At 39.8% G+C, this 16,232-nt stretch overlaps 1 protein-coding gene across 1 annotated transcript in view; it reads right to left on the reverse strand.

Annotated features, from left to right (window-relative positions):
- creb5b (cAMP responsive element binding protein 5b) overlaps window positions 1-4,929 on the reverse strand; it is a gene marked incomplete at its 3' end in the record, with an annotated part of 30,343 nt that extends 25,414 nt beyond the window's left edge. Inside the window, exons 1-4 of the mRNA XM_083989146.1 lie at window positions 4,861-4,929; window positions 4,170-4,263; window positions 2,278-2,399; window positions 797-951 (exon numbers count right to left, since the gene is read on the reverse strand). Coding sequence (XP_083845272.1) covers window positions 797-951; window positions 2,278-2,399; window positions 4,170-4,263; window positions 4,861-4,914 — 425 coding nt within the window. The 5' untranslated portion in view covers window positions 4,915-4,929. The remainder of the gene's footprint in view (window positions 1-796; window positions 952-2,277; window positions 2,400-4,169; window positions 4,264-4,860) is intronic.
- Window positions 4,930-16,232: the final 11,303 nt, after the last annotated feature.

Genomic DNA, 16,232 nt, shown 5'->3' on the forward strand with positions numbered 1-16,232 from the left:
AAAAAAAAAAAAAAAAAAGTGTGTGTAAAAGTTTGTGTTTATGGTGTTATTTAAACACAAAAGCTGTAAAATATCAAGCTCATGATGCTTTTTTTGACAACTCAAGACTGCAGGTCAATGACAAGCAGCACCCTATGCTACCCTAAGATTGTCATTAATAGCCTATATTTTCTATATTGGCTGTTATTACACACCTGTACGCAAAGGTATCAGAGAAAGAGAGTGCTAATGTTGTGGCTGACATTCCCATACATTGAAAAGAACTATATTAGAGCATGAAATGCTAAACCGTCGTAAGAGCAGTCACAACTGAGGCTTCAACAATGACCTCATCGTGTCCTCTGGGACCCTCTTTGGCATGTTCTGCTGTGGGACAATACTGAATGAACAGCAAAACATGAATCGCCAGTCCCACACACACACACTGTGCTCAAAATGTAACAAAATACTGACATTACCTCAGAGACTACGGCGCGATGACAATCGGCACCAACACAAAGGGACCAGGCTGAGCCTACGGCTGCAGCTATAACAGGGGCACTCTTGAGGTGAGAGGATACACTCCGATCGCTGCACTTCACAGATAATGTTCAGTCTGTCAGCAGTTATTTACACTGCTTCTTTCCAATGGTAACAAAAGAAACTCCAAATACCCACCCACACGAAATTAATAATACAAAAACTATTCTTTCTGTGTTTTCTATTGCGAGTCTAATTAAATCTGCATTTTTTCCACTGTTACTCAATTTCATCTTGCTGATGTTTTGCAAGATTTTCTGATGTGTTGCTTACTCACCCGATCTGTCTATTCGTGGATGGAGCCTGAGTGATGACGGAGCTGGACTGAGAGGGCAAGGCCTGCTGGATCACTATGCTGGTATCATGGTTGCCCATCCGTGAGTGGGACTGCTGGTGCTGGCCTTGGCCTCCCTGGCCGTGCAGTGAGATGTTCTGCAGAGAAGGGGGAGAGGAGAAAAGAAAGAAGGTATACATCTGTCAGGGGTGTCAAACTTTTCCCAGCAAGTTGTATTTTACGCAAAACCCGCACATTACAACTGTTTGGCCTTGGGCTCTATACACCCAGCTTGAATTGGTAATGAGGAACTTTGTAAACTATCATCTACAGGCTTTTTCTGAGTCGAGTTAGGGAAACAATGAGTTTAATGAAAACCAGGCTTTGTTATCGTTATTTACCCTGCAGGACACTTTGTGTTTTACCTCTGTTACATATAATGGCATATACATTCCAAAGCTCACACATCTTGGAGTAAAACAAACAGAAGGTGAAGCAGCCATTGGCAACAATGAAACAAAAAAACAAAACAACAAAACCCCTCTCACGGGAGTGTCTGCACATGCATCTGTAACTATTTTATATTTATATTGGCTGATCTGTATTTTCCTTAAGTTTTCAGTGTTTTTGCTCCTTATCTCTGCCTATTGTGTTTTGCGCTCCCACAGTCTTGCTTGGACTCGCCTCCTGCTGACTTAGCAGAGCCTCCCATCGTAAACCACACAGGCTCGGGAGGCTAGACATGGCATGACCTGAGCACATGTGAGCTTCAGAGACAAACCACCCAATGACAGTTTAGCTTCAGTGCGCACTGCACATCTTCCCAGACATTAGATAAGCAGTCTTGTGGTGATTTGACGAGTACCCGTGTTTCAGGTAGACGTGCCTCAGGGGATATGTATAGTGCATAAATGAGCACGTCTTTTATCAAATGTCAAAGCTCTGCGACTCTGCTCACATGTGCGAATGTCTGGCCAGGTCTTTTATTGCTTCCACAAAAGTTGTCTCAAGGGTCCGTCTTTATGTCTGGAAAGAAACAGGACTCCCTCCCTGAGAGATGGCTGGAGAGCTGTTTGAAGTTACAGGTGTAGAAGCTGATCTCTTTTCTCTTCACCTGTGGTGGGTGACAAATCTCCACCTGCTTGCCCTGTCTGTCACTGTCAACAAGACTGATGGGGTTCAGAGAGCGCGGCATCTGCACAACAGGGGCTGGATGTGACTACATTTTGGATGATAAGTAAAAGGTATAGCAGAAATATTAAAGGTATCTTCATATCTGTGGTCATCAGTTCCTTATTGAGTGCGCATAGTGCGGTTGCATGACGTCTTATTGTTCTCCATCTATTAAAAGCATGTCTAACTGCTAACATGTTGTGGGCTGTTGTTTGTGACATGACTGATAGAAGCAGATAAAAGTTCACAAGGTACTGATGTAACCGCTGTGGTCAGGTTCTGGCTTTAGGTTCACCTCATTTTTTTTTTACCTGTTTACTATCTTCTTCTTCCTGGGCCTTGCAAAACTCCTGCTCAATGGAGCAGTCCAGTTCACTGAACAATCCCACCTCCTCACAGTTCTTCAAGAAACGTGTTGGTGTGGGTGTTTGATCTGAAAATCAAATAAAAGTGTTACAATTTTTTGCATTTGAATAATCTATTCTTAATACTTTAGTAGCAACAGGCTATAGCTAAAACAAAATTGTTTTAGCTATAGACACTATGTATTTTTCTTAATTAAAAAAAAAATCATTTTTATTTATTTCTTAAGGGTTGTACATGTTAATATTTTGACGTATATTACCACAGTTTCAGCCCTGTGGTGGGTCACAAATGAAGCATACAATAATAACACTAAACAACCAAACAGTACACTCAGTACAACATTACATCACACAGACTATGTCAGCAAGAAGTGCAGTACATGTTGGATAAATTAAGCCCTGATCTATTTGTATTAGTATCATAGATATGGCAGTTGTTTTGTTTCATGCATGATTGTTGTTATTAACGCTTCAATTTGAAAAATCAGTTACCCTTGTCTTCCATGCATATGTTAATGTTTTTGTCCAACTCTTACTAATACTGCTTCACATTAAAACACAGTGTCTTTTTCTGACTTGCTTTTGTAAACACCAGTTAGAATAACAAATTCTTTAAGGAAAGTATTGACGACCCATTCACAGAAAAAATGGATACTGTTGTTCTATATCTGCAGCGATGTTAGGAAAACATCACTTCAGCACTGTTAGGGAGAGAGAGATACTAGATTTGACAGCCCCATTCCAGCTGATGAAGTACAGATCCCACCTACCGAGTGGGGGTCTCATTTGTTGAACTCAGTGAGCTTGACGTTGTGGGGGGTGCACACAGATCAGGTTTCAGACAGTTGAAGGTGATTTTAGGATCAGGCTTGTTTCAAAGGCTAAAAGCATACTTCATGGTCTGTTTATCCATTCTGGCTAGACTGGGGATTGACTCAAACTCAGTACCCAAAATACAGTTTTACTCTAAATATACACCTTTTTCCACTGGAGAGAGTGAGAATGTAACTCAAGTTCTATTAATAAAAGAAATACCAATGAGTCAATGAAAGTATTAACAAATGGAACAGGAGGTTAACTTTCGGGCAGCAGCTGTCGTACTAAAGGCTAAAGAGTAGACAATTATTGTGATCAGTTTTGGGCATGTTACCATGTGTGGCTGAGTTGTAACTTACAATATAACCACTGACTATTTTATCCTGAGGTCAAGGTCTCAGTAAGAAAAACGGCCGGAGCTGTAACTCAGACAACAGGCAATAAGGACACCTGGCCTAGAAAATCCGATCCTGCTGTCCACTGAGTGTAAATAATAAAGAAGACACAATCTCTGCAGCGCGGCTGAGGCAGGACACTCTGTCGTCCGGTGCAGCAGGAACATTTCTAGGAATGAAGATCTATACTTATGGATTGGCCTTGGCTTGACACTTACAGTACACAATCTATGAATTTGATGTTTCTTTGAACAGATTAGCATGTCACCTGGGGCTTGTACAGCCCTCCATCCATAAAACAGTTGTAAACCATCTCCCCAGTCGTCCTATAGTGAGATGCATGCCTCTGATGATGAGAAAATGCAACTCGCACTAATAAACAGGGACATTTAACTTAACGTGCTTCGATAATACGTCAGCGTCTCCTCGCGCTGTTGTGCTTAAGTGGTATGCGCTGAGTGGGATGCTAGGATGTGTCACATGATCTACATCACTGTAAACAACTGGAATAGACATGCCATAAAGTTTTCTGATGACAGACGAGCGTGTCTGAGGATGAGTCACAGAGGCACACACCTGCTGGGTGCTGAGGTAGTGTGTGTCTGTATCGATGTGGCTGGAACTCACCTGATAACATGTTGTCATTCTTTATGGAGGGGAACTTCAGGGTCATCTCATGCTTGTGTCGATGTATCATCAAATGGTCCTCCGTGGGGAATCGCTGTTGAGGTTTTAAGAAGTAGAATTATGTTAAAAAAGCATGTACAGTGACAAATAATTGTTCTACTTCTGAAGCTGAACCACACGTTTACTGTTCTCTGAAGAGTATATCCTAAAAGAGCTTTGGTGTCGACTTCAAACAGCATTTCTATAGGTATTTTTACACCTGCAGTGTTATTTACAGTTTGTGTTTCACTCAGTTCCATGCTATTCTGTTTCTACTCTTCAGGCCTCCTCATTGTACACCTCTTCATATTACAAGCCAGCATACACACACACACACGCACACACACACACACACACACACACACACACACACACACACACACACACACACACACACACACACACACACACACACACACACACACACACACACACACACACACACACCCTTGTGGGGATCCATCTCTGACATAAAATATTCCCTTGACTTAACTTGAACCTAATTCTACCCCTAACGCTAAAACCAGGTCTTAACCCTCAAACGGCTCTTTAAACATGTGGGGTCCAGCAGTTTGGACCCTACAAGTATAGTAAAAGAAGCCCCCTTGCACACACACACAAACGTTGCTTTGTTTTATTTCAACATACTCACCTGAGAACAGCCAGGAGCGTTGCACACGAATGGCCTTTCCTGGTCTGAGTTCATCACTCTGGCCAACTTCTCATAAAACTACAAAAGAGGACAAAAGAAGAAGGCAAGCAGAGGAAGTGAATGACTTGTTTCCCTGCGAGCATTCAAGAGGAAAAATGCACTCATGTGTCACACACCTTAAAACAGATTTGTGTTTATTTTTAGTGCTCTATCTATCTATCTATCTATCTATCTATCTATCTATCTATCTATCTATCTATCTATCTATCTATCTATCTATCTATCTATCTATCTATCTATCGATCTATCTATCGATCTATCTATCGATCTATCTATCGATCTATCGATCTATCTATCTATCTATAAATATAATGAGAAAGAGGGAGGGGGTGTGTATGTGGGTGAAAACAGTGGTGACATAATTAACCACGTTTGACATTTCCAACCAAATGCCGACACCCAGTTGAAGCCACAGCCTCAACGATGTGTCTTCAAATGTTTATTCTCACCACAAAGTGACAGAATCTGGTCTGTCACACAGGGTGCTGGATTAGCAACAATAACCACTCCCTAATGAAAAAATGAAAAAAAAAATCTTTTTACCGATGCAATGGGGCAAAATTAACCTGAAATGGACAACATCAAGATGTCGATCGCTGACGCTATAAATTATTTTCAAGTTATCGTTGTAGTTATGGTCAGCATGTTTATTTTCTTCCATGCAGGTGAGAACAAGAGACGGAAGTGGTGACACAGGAGCAATGTGTGATGGGTGGGCAAAGGGTGTAGTTAATTTGCTCTAAAAATATAAATTTTAAAACATGAGCAAGTTTTAAGGCTTACAAATAAGAGAACAAAATGTGTTCTTTGGGAGTGGTCGATCAGTACACAAACATTGTGTGTTTGTGATCGTACTGATTATCACATTTGATCATACTGATCACTCCATATTCCATGCATCATGTAAAATTTTTGCAGTTACTGTTCAAATGCATCATAATTCAAAGTAAATAAGAGGACACACTTTCCTACTACACATCAAACCTGTCCTCTGCTTAAAAAATATATAAAACTGAAGCACATGACACATAAAAATGAAGGGCCTACAAATTAAGTAAATATTTTCTTGTCCCTCCACTTATTCATGAAAAGGAAACAGGCACAATGACACAGAAATACATTTTGTATTCATTGATTTTTTTTTTTATATAACAAAGTCATAGAGACAAAAACAGCAGGTGCATTTTATACTTTGTCAAAATCAAACTAAGAGTAATGACCCAACGTTTATACTCTGTTATGGCTTATTCACATTTCAATACTTTAACCATTAAGATATAAAACAGCTAAAAAAAAAGAGGTCTCTACCTAGAGTAAGTCAAACAAAAGCTTTTCTAACCTTTAGGCAGAAAGAGTCTAAATATATTGACACCAATTTTACCAGAAAAAGTCAGTGGCAGTCTTTATGTGCTTTGTTTTTGTGCCAGCATGTTTAACTGGTATCAACAAACTACATTTGAAAGCTTGCACTTCACTGACGGCTTGGTCAGAGTCGGTTTAAGATTTCCGGCATTAATTGCTTAATTTCAATACTTCTTTACTGCTTTTTACTCAAGTAATTCTTGTTAGGCTGCTTGTGTCTAGACAACATCAAACACACTTACACACTTTATTTGATTAAATGAGAAAAGGTTTTTTGTAGAAAAACTGATTACGGCCTACTCTGAAAACTAAGCTATAGAAAAAAAAAAAGTATTATTTGAGTATTCTCTGGACCTGAGCCCTTGGCCTTACATCTAACATCCCAGTTGATGACTGCTTTTGCTCCACTGAGCGTCTCGTATTTGGACGTCTAATCATTGTCCGGTACAATTCAGTGTAAACTATCCTAGAAACTGACAAACGCGAACAAACAACCTCTGACCAGTCACCGCATGCCAGCACTACAGATGCTCAGCACCTTGTGCCAGATGTTTAATTTAGTAGTTGTTAAGGGAATATAGCAAGTGTTAGCATGCATGACACAGGGACCATCTCCGGCTTGGAGTCAGTGCTGTGATCAGGGTGAGCAGGAGGACTGTTAACACTTCACATGCAGGTCTCTGGGTACAGAACATGCAAACCGGTGATGAAGGTTTAAGCTCCACACAGGAGGCTCTGAGCTCTGGCCCTGATGAGGTCTGAGCATGATCTAAAGTTATGGACGCTGTGGCTCATTTTGTTCTTCAAGAAGTGAATCAAGCCTTTATCGTGTATTTGAATAGAGTCTAGAAGGTGCACAGAAACCCGGTCTCTTTATTCTGACACCATAAAGGTAAAGGCAAATGAAAACACATGGAGATTAAATATACAGTAAACTTTTTTCCTGTTGTAGTGTTGCTTTAAAAAAAAAAGTTCCAAGCTGGCCCTCTCTGTTGACAGACAGCGAAGATGATCATCAGAATTAGTTATCGTGTCTACTCTTGGTGATGACTGGACCAGCTACAGTTTTCAGCACCGATGCTTTGTTCATTACAAACAAACAGCACAAACTTCATTAACTCCTTTACCTGCAATGCATATGAAACTCAACCCAGTGCCACATGTCACATGTTGAGCATGAATACCTTCACACACACATGTACATACAGACTATTTCCTCAAGCACAGTCAAAACAGTCAAATGTTGTGTTATGCTAAGCAGTGCTGTTTTCCTAACAAGCTGTACTTCATGACCAAGCCTGCAGAACAGGGTCTGGACAGGGTCTCTCTGTCAGAGAGCAATGAGCCCTGCTCTCTCTTTCTGTCACCAGTTCAGTCCGACTCTTCGACTGGGCCCCAAACACTCACCTGGTCTCTTTTGACACAACAAACACAACTAACACTGCTGATCCCAATCTTCAACCTGAACAAGACTCAGGATGATGGCAACTACTTGGAGCAATGCTTCAAGCCCTGTGGACATGCTGCTGGTTATAGATGACTCTATCAAAATTTTGAGGGCATATTTGTATCCCAAATGCAGTTACATTGAACTTTCGGCGGTTTATACAATGATCGCTGCCACATTTGTTTTCCAGCTTTCTTCCTGAACACCTGTGTGACTATGGAATTACTCCGAAACTCTACAATAGATCCGAAAAACTGATACCGCAAAAAAAGCACTAATGAAAAAATACGAGAAAAAGATTTTTAAAACAGATGCAGAAATTAAACTTTTACCTTCCCGTTCCTGTTTCTAAAATGGGGCTTAATAATTTCATCATATTTAGCAGGAAATTCAAACCACATGACACATAAAACTTTTTAATCATTAATTCTGCGAATGCCTCTGTGAATTATCCAACAGTTTTCACACTTTAGATTATCAGCGCTCAACGTCTTTTCCTTGGAAGGGGGGGGTTGGCTTTCATTTGATATAGATGTTTTAGTTTAGCAGAGGAAATTTGGTTGCACTTTATATTAACTATATCCGGATGTGAGCAAGGGGAAGGATTAGGGCCTGGCGTTCAATTTCAAGAGGAGCTGGGGAGGAATTCTCCAGGTAGGATGCATATTAGAATTTAAACAATATGGTGAGGAAAAGAGGGGTTGGGGTGCAAAGGCAGATTGGGTTAAAGCAAGCACAAACACGCGCAGAAATTCTAATCTCCAGCTCCCCACAGCCTGGGCCTTTGACAGCACAAGTTCAAGGCAGGATCATGGCGATCCCTGAGGCAGGGAACATGGCCCTCTTAGACAATGTCTGCCCTGAACTTCTGCTCTTGAACTGAATGCATGACAAAAAAGACTGCTGTGATGTAAACCTCAATAACTATCAATTACTATTCTCTTCCACCACATGTAAACTCATAACAAATACAAAGGCGTCCCCCCATGGGGCTAACACCACTGACATTCTTACACACAAAAAGTCTCAGACCATTGTTGGAAAAGAGAAAGAGAGAAAAGATCCATGTAGAAATAAAAAACAATATATATATATATTTTTTTTAAGTTGAAATGAGTCATCTATGGCCAAACTGTTGATTGGACTCCTGCGTGATTGGTGTTATGATTTGTGTCATTTGACTCTTTCCTACATTAGTGCAATCATTACTAGAGGAAAGCTTCACCTTGAGCACATGCACCAGCCAACAACAAATAAACTCATTGTAGGTCACATTTCATTGCAGCAATGAGCCGCTGGACTGCAAATCAAGCTTAACTTTGAGCAAAATATGAGAAGAATTACATCTGCGTTGAGGTTACTAAATAACACAAGTTAGAGTCTTGTAGAGTCATGATGATATGATGTCTTTTCTATATCATTCCTATTTTGATTTTCAGGATTATTTCCATTGATCAATTGGCAAGTTCATTTTAGCAGATTTTTTTTTTTTTTTAAAGCTTGATTTTAGTTCATTATTGTTAGTTTTTTTTCTGAGAGAATACAACTTGTTATCAGTCTCCAAGGATAATTGCAAACATTTTTGTGAGGCTTCTTGCAACAAAAGAGTGGAAAAAAAACATTAAAGTATAATTTCCTTTTTTTTTTTTTTTAAAGCTACTTTATTCCACTGAAGTGTATCAAGATGCTGGGTGTTAAATTAAACGAGTCTGTATTAAATTATCAAATCTACTGATATCGTCATCAAAGTTAAATACGTTATTAGGTGTTATTAACAACACAGCCAATTAAAGGGAGACAATAAAGCTGTAAGCCCACACAGTAATTTAAAGCAGCGTGCACGAGGAGCGAGCGGTTATTGATAGTGTTGTCACATAAACATAATGACAGCGGAGAGTAATCAAATGATTAAAACATCTTTCTTCTTTTCGAGCCCGCACAGCCACAAAGCGCGCCTCGTCAGCACAACCTTCCTGAAAGTAACCCTCAACATCTCAGCGGTTAATCAAATATCGACTGGCCTGCAGAATGACGTAATGTTAGTCACTGTGTGCTCTTCAAGAGAAAAGGGAACATAAATTTCATAGGAGCGGGAGCATCAGTCTCTTTATTATTAACTGGCATGGGCCAGCGAAAACCACCATATCATTTTTCCAAGAGGATCACTGGTGAACCGCAGCACGCACACGGTCTGGGACAAACGCCGGTGTCGCTCTATGCGTATGCGTATGTATCCCGAGATGGGACAGGCATGACAATGATGCAGGGATCCAGGCGTTCAGTGCTGTAGAGAGCTAATACGAAAACACGGATGATGGTGTAAAGTGCAATAAAAAGCAAACGTGTGGAGTAACGCTGTCTGTGGTTTTCAGCGGGACTTGAGGTGAATTCCTGCAGACTTGATGCTGATACCTGACAGACCGAGCGGCAGCAGCGGCACTTGACTCCGCGTTCAACTTCAACAACAGTCAACAGACCGGCCGAAGAGACATGACAATGCACTCACTCCATCAGAACTAACATGATACTTTATCTCCCTCAGTTGCAGCCACAGACAAACTGAGGACAGAGAAGAAAACACACACACATACACGCATCTCTGACCGGGACTGCTGAGGAGGAGGCGAACAACAAAACAAGCTGTTGCACGAAAAAAAAAAAACGGAGGAGCAAAAGTAACAAGGAGCGCTTTAAACACACAGCAACAAACCTGCAGAGGCGCATGCATGGCGCACTGCACGACGGTCCAAAGGTTTTCAACTTACCGAACAAGTGTAGAAAATGTGAAGCAGTCTCTGAGAAGAAACCACGTTGGACTGAGAAAAGATTACAATACGATCTATTTAGAGAAGCATAACGTCACCCCTGGGTGACGTCACGTGGGATTCCTGAACTTCTATATCATTGCGGTCCGCTTGGAGGCGGCGCGAGCAGGGCGGAGTTTTAGCACACATGCACACCCAGAGAGAGGGGCAGGCGTGGACAGACAGTGCTGGACCAGGAGTGGGTGTGGTGGTGTGGTGCGAGCACACTAGGCTGCATCCCCCGGTGCTGCTGCTGCTGCTGACCCATTAGACATGCAAATATAAAGCGCACGTACGGTTCAGTTGTGTTTCCCCACTCTGAGGCGTCTCACAAGTGACATCAGTTAACTGAGTGCGAAGTGAAGGGATTCAATCACACACTTCATCACCTCACACTTACGACTTAATATACTGTAGCGAGCGCCAGGCAGCTCGACACAAAAGCCAGCTTGACTGCTGCTACTGATAAAAGTCACATTTTCTCTTATTTTCCAATAAAGTAATTTTTATCTTATGTTATTATTCTTATCAATAAATGGACCCACCTTCGCACAAACAAAGAAAAGGACTTGAAATAGTAGGTTTTACAGTAGACCTTGATTTGTTATTGTAGGAAAAGCACAGCTGTTACTAATAAGACTAATCATGGGTCTCTTGTATTAAAGTGTCCAAAGTAGTGTGACAACAGGCCAGCATGTGCAACACCAAGACCCTGAATGGAATGCAGCCATCGCTGATCTTATTACTTACACCTGCTTTTCTGACTGTGCCTGCCGTGTCAAAATATCCAATAAAAAAGTAGACAATATTTGATGTAAGTAAAGTAAGTAAGCCTTGAAGATGCACTGCGAATTGCCCATGCATGGTGGAGGGGGATTTTATGCAGTATTAAGGCAAGGCAAGTTTATTTGTATAGCCCATTTTTACAAACAGTTCGTCTCAAAGGGCTCTGCATAGCATCATTACAACATCCTCTGCCCTTAGACCCCTCACATAGACTGAGGAAAAACTCTCAAGAAAACCTTTAACAGGGAAAAAACAGGCAAAGCTTTAGGATGAGCAACAGAGGTGGGATCCCTCACCTAGGAGGGGTAGACATGCAATAGATGTTGTATACAGACAAGAAAACAGTTTGCAACATGGAATATTGGAAAGCATGCAAATTAAGGTTGAGACATGATGATATCATGCAGTGACAGTTAACAGCAGAATAAGCTGCTGGGCCTCCTCGTTCCTCCTAACCTGTGTCCGATTTGTTGTGCGTTGACTTGATCAAACCCAAATTAATTTTGAATTACACATCCATGTGAGCAAAATGATGGAATAATAAAGGTCTAACAAACAGATTTTAACACAGGGGCCCTCTTCAGAAAAGGCCTCAAGATTGAAGCACATACTACCGACCACCTGCTTTAACTAATTGTTGATTATAGCAAAAACAGTGAACCTGGAGCTCTTGTGAGCCTTTTATATTCTGTTGTTTCAAGCTTTTTTTTTTCCCCCTTTCCTTTCTTTTTTTTTTTTTTTTTTACCTTTCCCAGTTGTTAATCTGGCCTTCATGACAGTTTATATCTTTATACGCATCAAAGTTATGCATGTATTAGTTTTAGATTTCACAGTCAGAGCCAAAACAGCTCATTCATCACATCTGCTAATTAAATCCCATGTTGGCCATTTATACTTTTTTTTCTTAAATGTATCATCTTTTCACAAATGGGACACAACCCAGCACAGCTTATACATCATCATTTTGCAAACGAACTGGATGTGCAAAAACACATAGTTGTTCCATACTGCATTTATGAAAGAAGTGTCTTAGCTACAGCACATTAGAAGAGATTTAAACAGCCTTTGAGTACAAAGCATTTATGTTGGAGCTCTCGGTGACCTGCTGGTGCCAACTGGCTGTGATTTCTTGGGCCACAGACACTCGTAGTGAAGCCATCCTCAGCTCCAGGGATTAATGACTCTTCACACATTAAGAAATGTTTACCACTCGCCTGCGACCACTCCACTAGACTCACTAAGAGCTCTGTCACTGAAACAATAACGCAGTCTCAAAAGCCCTCATAACTCAGAGCTTCTCCGCCTCTGTCTTTTAACCAGAGCTTTAATCAACGTTTATGACATCCTTTTGTCTCTTTATTGCCAATATATTTCCCAACCAATCCAAACATTATGCTCCCAGAGGAGCAGACTATTAAGGTTGGAAAGAGCCGATACAGTTTGGGTCAGTGACCCACACTAAAGCAGATTTGATCTATATTATACTAAACCTTTTATTATTATGCCTTTGTGCAATGCTTTTGAGTAAGATCACCTTGGGAACATTAGCACCTCTGAGGATGCTTTGTTGCAGCAGGTGCAAAAGGCAAAGGATGCTAAATATTAAATATCATCCCGCTTTTCAATCCGTAAATATCATCATGAATATTTCACTTTGCACAACAATCAAAGATGGAGCACTGATGCTGTAAAACACTATTTCCTGCTCTACCTTGGGCCTGCAGGGATGGAAATGTTGGCCTCTCAGTATCACTGCAAGGCATTTCACAGTACTACTCCTTTAAAACTCAAATAAGGTGGCAATTTACATGAGTTTACATTTAGCCTTTTGCCATAAGCTCTTCTTAAAAGCTTTCTTACATCTAAAGTGCAAAGTTGCACACAGAGTTAGACACCACCAAGGTGCATACAGGGTTATTTAGATTAAATGCAATAAGAATTGTGTCAGTTATCTGTGGTTTTTTGGCAAATGGAGCATGCAGTGGTTAAAAATAATCTCCTTAGCCCATGCAAACTGTAGATATATCTCAAAATTGTTGATTTCATTCAGGATTTTTTTTTTTTGTTAAAGCAGGGTCAAAATACAAGATCACTCGTAGTGTCTGTTCATCAAATTTGTTTTACCTAAGAATATTGCCCAAGTGTCATCTTAATGGTCTACTTTTTTTCTGTGTTCAGTTCCTTTTGATTTCCAGCTAAACATGGAAATCATCTTCATCATGAAATATTTGTAGCATAAAAACTGAAATAGTGTTGATTGTGTCTGAATTCATATTTTGTGTCGTAAAGCTTCCTGAAAATCAAGGTCTAAACATCACTGGTGCAAACAGGGGAGACTTGGCTTTAATGCTGTGTGACATGGTGGAACTGAGAGCCTAATTCAACAAAACATATGTGTTGGGAGGTTCCCAGTGTAGATAACCCCAGTGACATTCCAGCGCCCAAACCTTCAACCCTGTAACATTTACATTAGGTGGCTGGTGAGAGGTGCTGCCTGTGTGATGGCTCTTTAGATTTATAACAGTGTGGGATGTAGCATGATACCTCTGTGCTCAACATTCGCAGCTAAGTACATAACTCTTTTGATGTCTGGACCAAGCTTCTGTATGTGGTCCAAGTGGATTATTAAGCACTTTTGTGAAACTTCACATTTATTAACAACAAATAATATGGCTGTGTGTCATATACATGGATGGTAATAACAATACAACTATACCTCTATTTTTGTGTTGTGCACTGTGTTATTTCTTATTGAGTAATTGCTTAGATGTAATGAGTCTGTGCTGGTGGTAAACTGTAGAAGTCTGAAGTGGTCAGGTGCCTCTCTGTATTACAGTATGTGGGAATGCATGTAACTATTTAACAATGAGCAAATGATTGTGTTGGTTAGTTGATACTCGTTGGATGGTTCACTGGGGGAAAGAGGTTTTGAACACTCGGCCAGCTGTGAAATGTGACTTTCCCGGCGTGTTTCCACATTGAGGTTAAATAAAGTAAATCTCTATTGCAGGAATTCAAAAATATATCTATTACCTCATCTACACATTTATGGGCTGTGACAAATTGAACAGTAATGATTAGTTGCGGCTATCAATAAATAACTAAAGGAAGGAAAAGCCAGTATTTTAAATGGAAGTCATCAGCTTCCTCATTCAAGCAATTGCGTGTGATGTAATGCTTTCAAAGTAATATCCCACTGTGTTTTCGAGCCTGACGGGAAAAATAGTTTTACCATCACTGCATTGCCTGATCTGGAAATGGGCTGGGCCCAGTAAAGACCCATTACACCATCACCAGGCACAGACTGGTTACTGCTGCGCCAGTAGATGCAAAAAGGAGAGCAACTAAATAAAAAGTAATAAATCATATAACTGTAATTCTGTCAGGATTAATGCTTACTTCCTATACATAGTGGTGATATGTATTCTTACTTGTACATTGTGCAAATGTTCATTTTTGTCGGGCAAGGGACGGCATCCACTCCACACTCCACACGCTCCATGTCTACCACTAAAAACAGGGGGAAAAACAAAACCAGATATTGTGAAATCTATCACATATTTTGCTCTGACAAGTACTTCGAGTAAAGGTTCACTCACACCCTGTATTTGTTTATTCTCTGTCACCTTGAAAATTGAAATTGTACTCTACACATTATTGAAACTATAGGAAATTGTCCACTGTTTATGGGAGCACCTAACGCACCAGAGAGTCAACCCCGGCCCAGTTCTTTTCTAGATCTCCTTGTTCCAAACAACACAATGACTTAGATGAGTACATGATGGATGAACTGATCATGATACTTAACCCATGTACAAATAACCACAGAAAGAAGTTTGACACATTGTGTATTTCAAATATATTATCAAATGCACTCTCTACAAGTACTCCTGGGTATTTTATACGCAATAGCTCATGGTCTAAGTCTTCGTAAAGTTTGGGATAGTCATCAAATCCTGTAATTACTGAACACAAAGAACATGACTTATACTTATCTGCTGACCAACACTGCCACACTGTGGTCACAAGATGCTTTTGATCCAGTGAGGAATCCAAACCACTAAACATATTTCACCAACATAATTATTGATGTATATGTATAGACTACAAACTTTGTATTCATGTAGCCTATACGTATTCATTAAATAACTATCAAGTATTTTTGATGTGGGTACACTGTAAGTGGGCACATGGCCAGAGCTAGATGGGATTCAAATGAGCACAAACACTTGTTTGATAAAGCAGAATGTATGACATGGGAAACAAATTAAACAGTGAAGGTCAGAGGAATAAGTTAATCATAGTCCTTCTCTGTGTCCCATCCTGCCAACTGTACACAAATTACATGTGTCAAGTTAGACAAAAACTGAAAACTCAACTTCCCTTAAAATATTTTACAAATAAAACCGAATAACTACTTCAAAATATTGTATATTACAAATCACAATGAAACAAAGTATTTCTGTTTATTTATTTTTATAAACCCACCATTCTAGATTAGGGTTATGTCATGAAAGATCACTTGCAATCTTAAAACTGATGGCTACATTATCATAAAATTAGCAATAATCAACAGTCTATAGCAGTCTTGAGCATTGATATTTAGGCTACTTGATGATGAAAAAGGAAGTTGATTATTCATGTGCTCCCTGTAGGCCAACTTCACTTGTTCTCATATTATTATAAAGAGCCTATAAAAACACTAGACTAAAAAGAAGAATTTTAATTTAGCAGTGTCTGTAGGCTATTTATCTGTAATGTTTGTTGATATAAATTGTATTTATATAGCCTATTGACATAAGTACTTTTGCCTTTATTTTATTCTGAAATTATTTAAATATTAAATATTAATACATGAAATAAATATAATACAACTACATCTACATATAAATATAAAATATGCCTTTAAAAAA

Source organism: Trachurus trachurus, assembly GCF_905171665.1.
Source record: "Trachurus trachurus genome assembly, chromosome: 16".
Taxonomy (NCBI): Eukaryota; Metazoa; Chordata; class Actinopteri; order Carangiformes; family Carangidae; genus Trachurus; species Trachurus trachurus.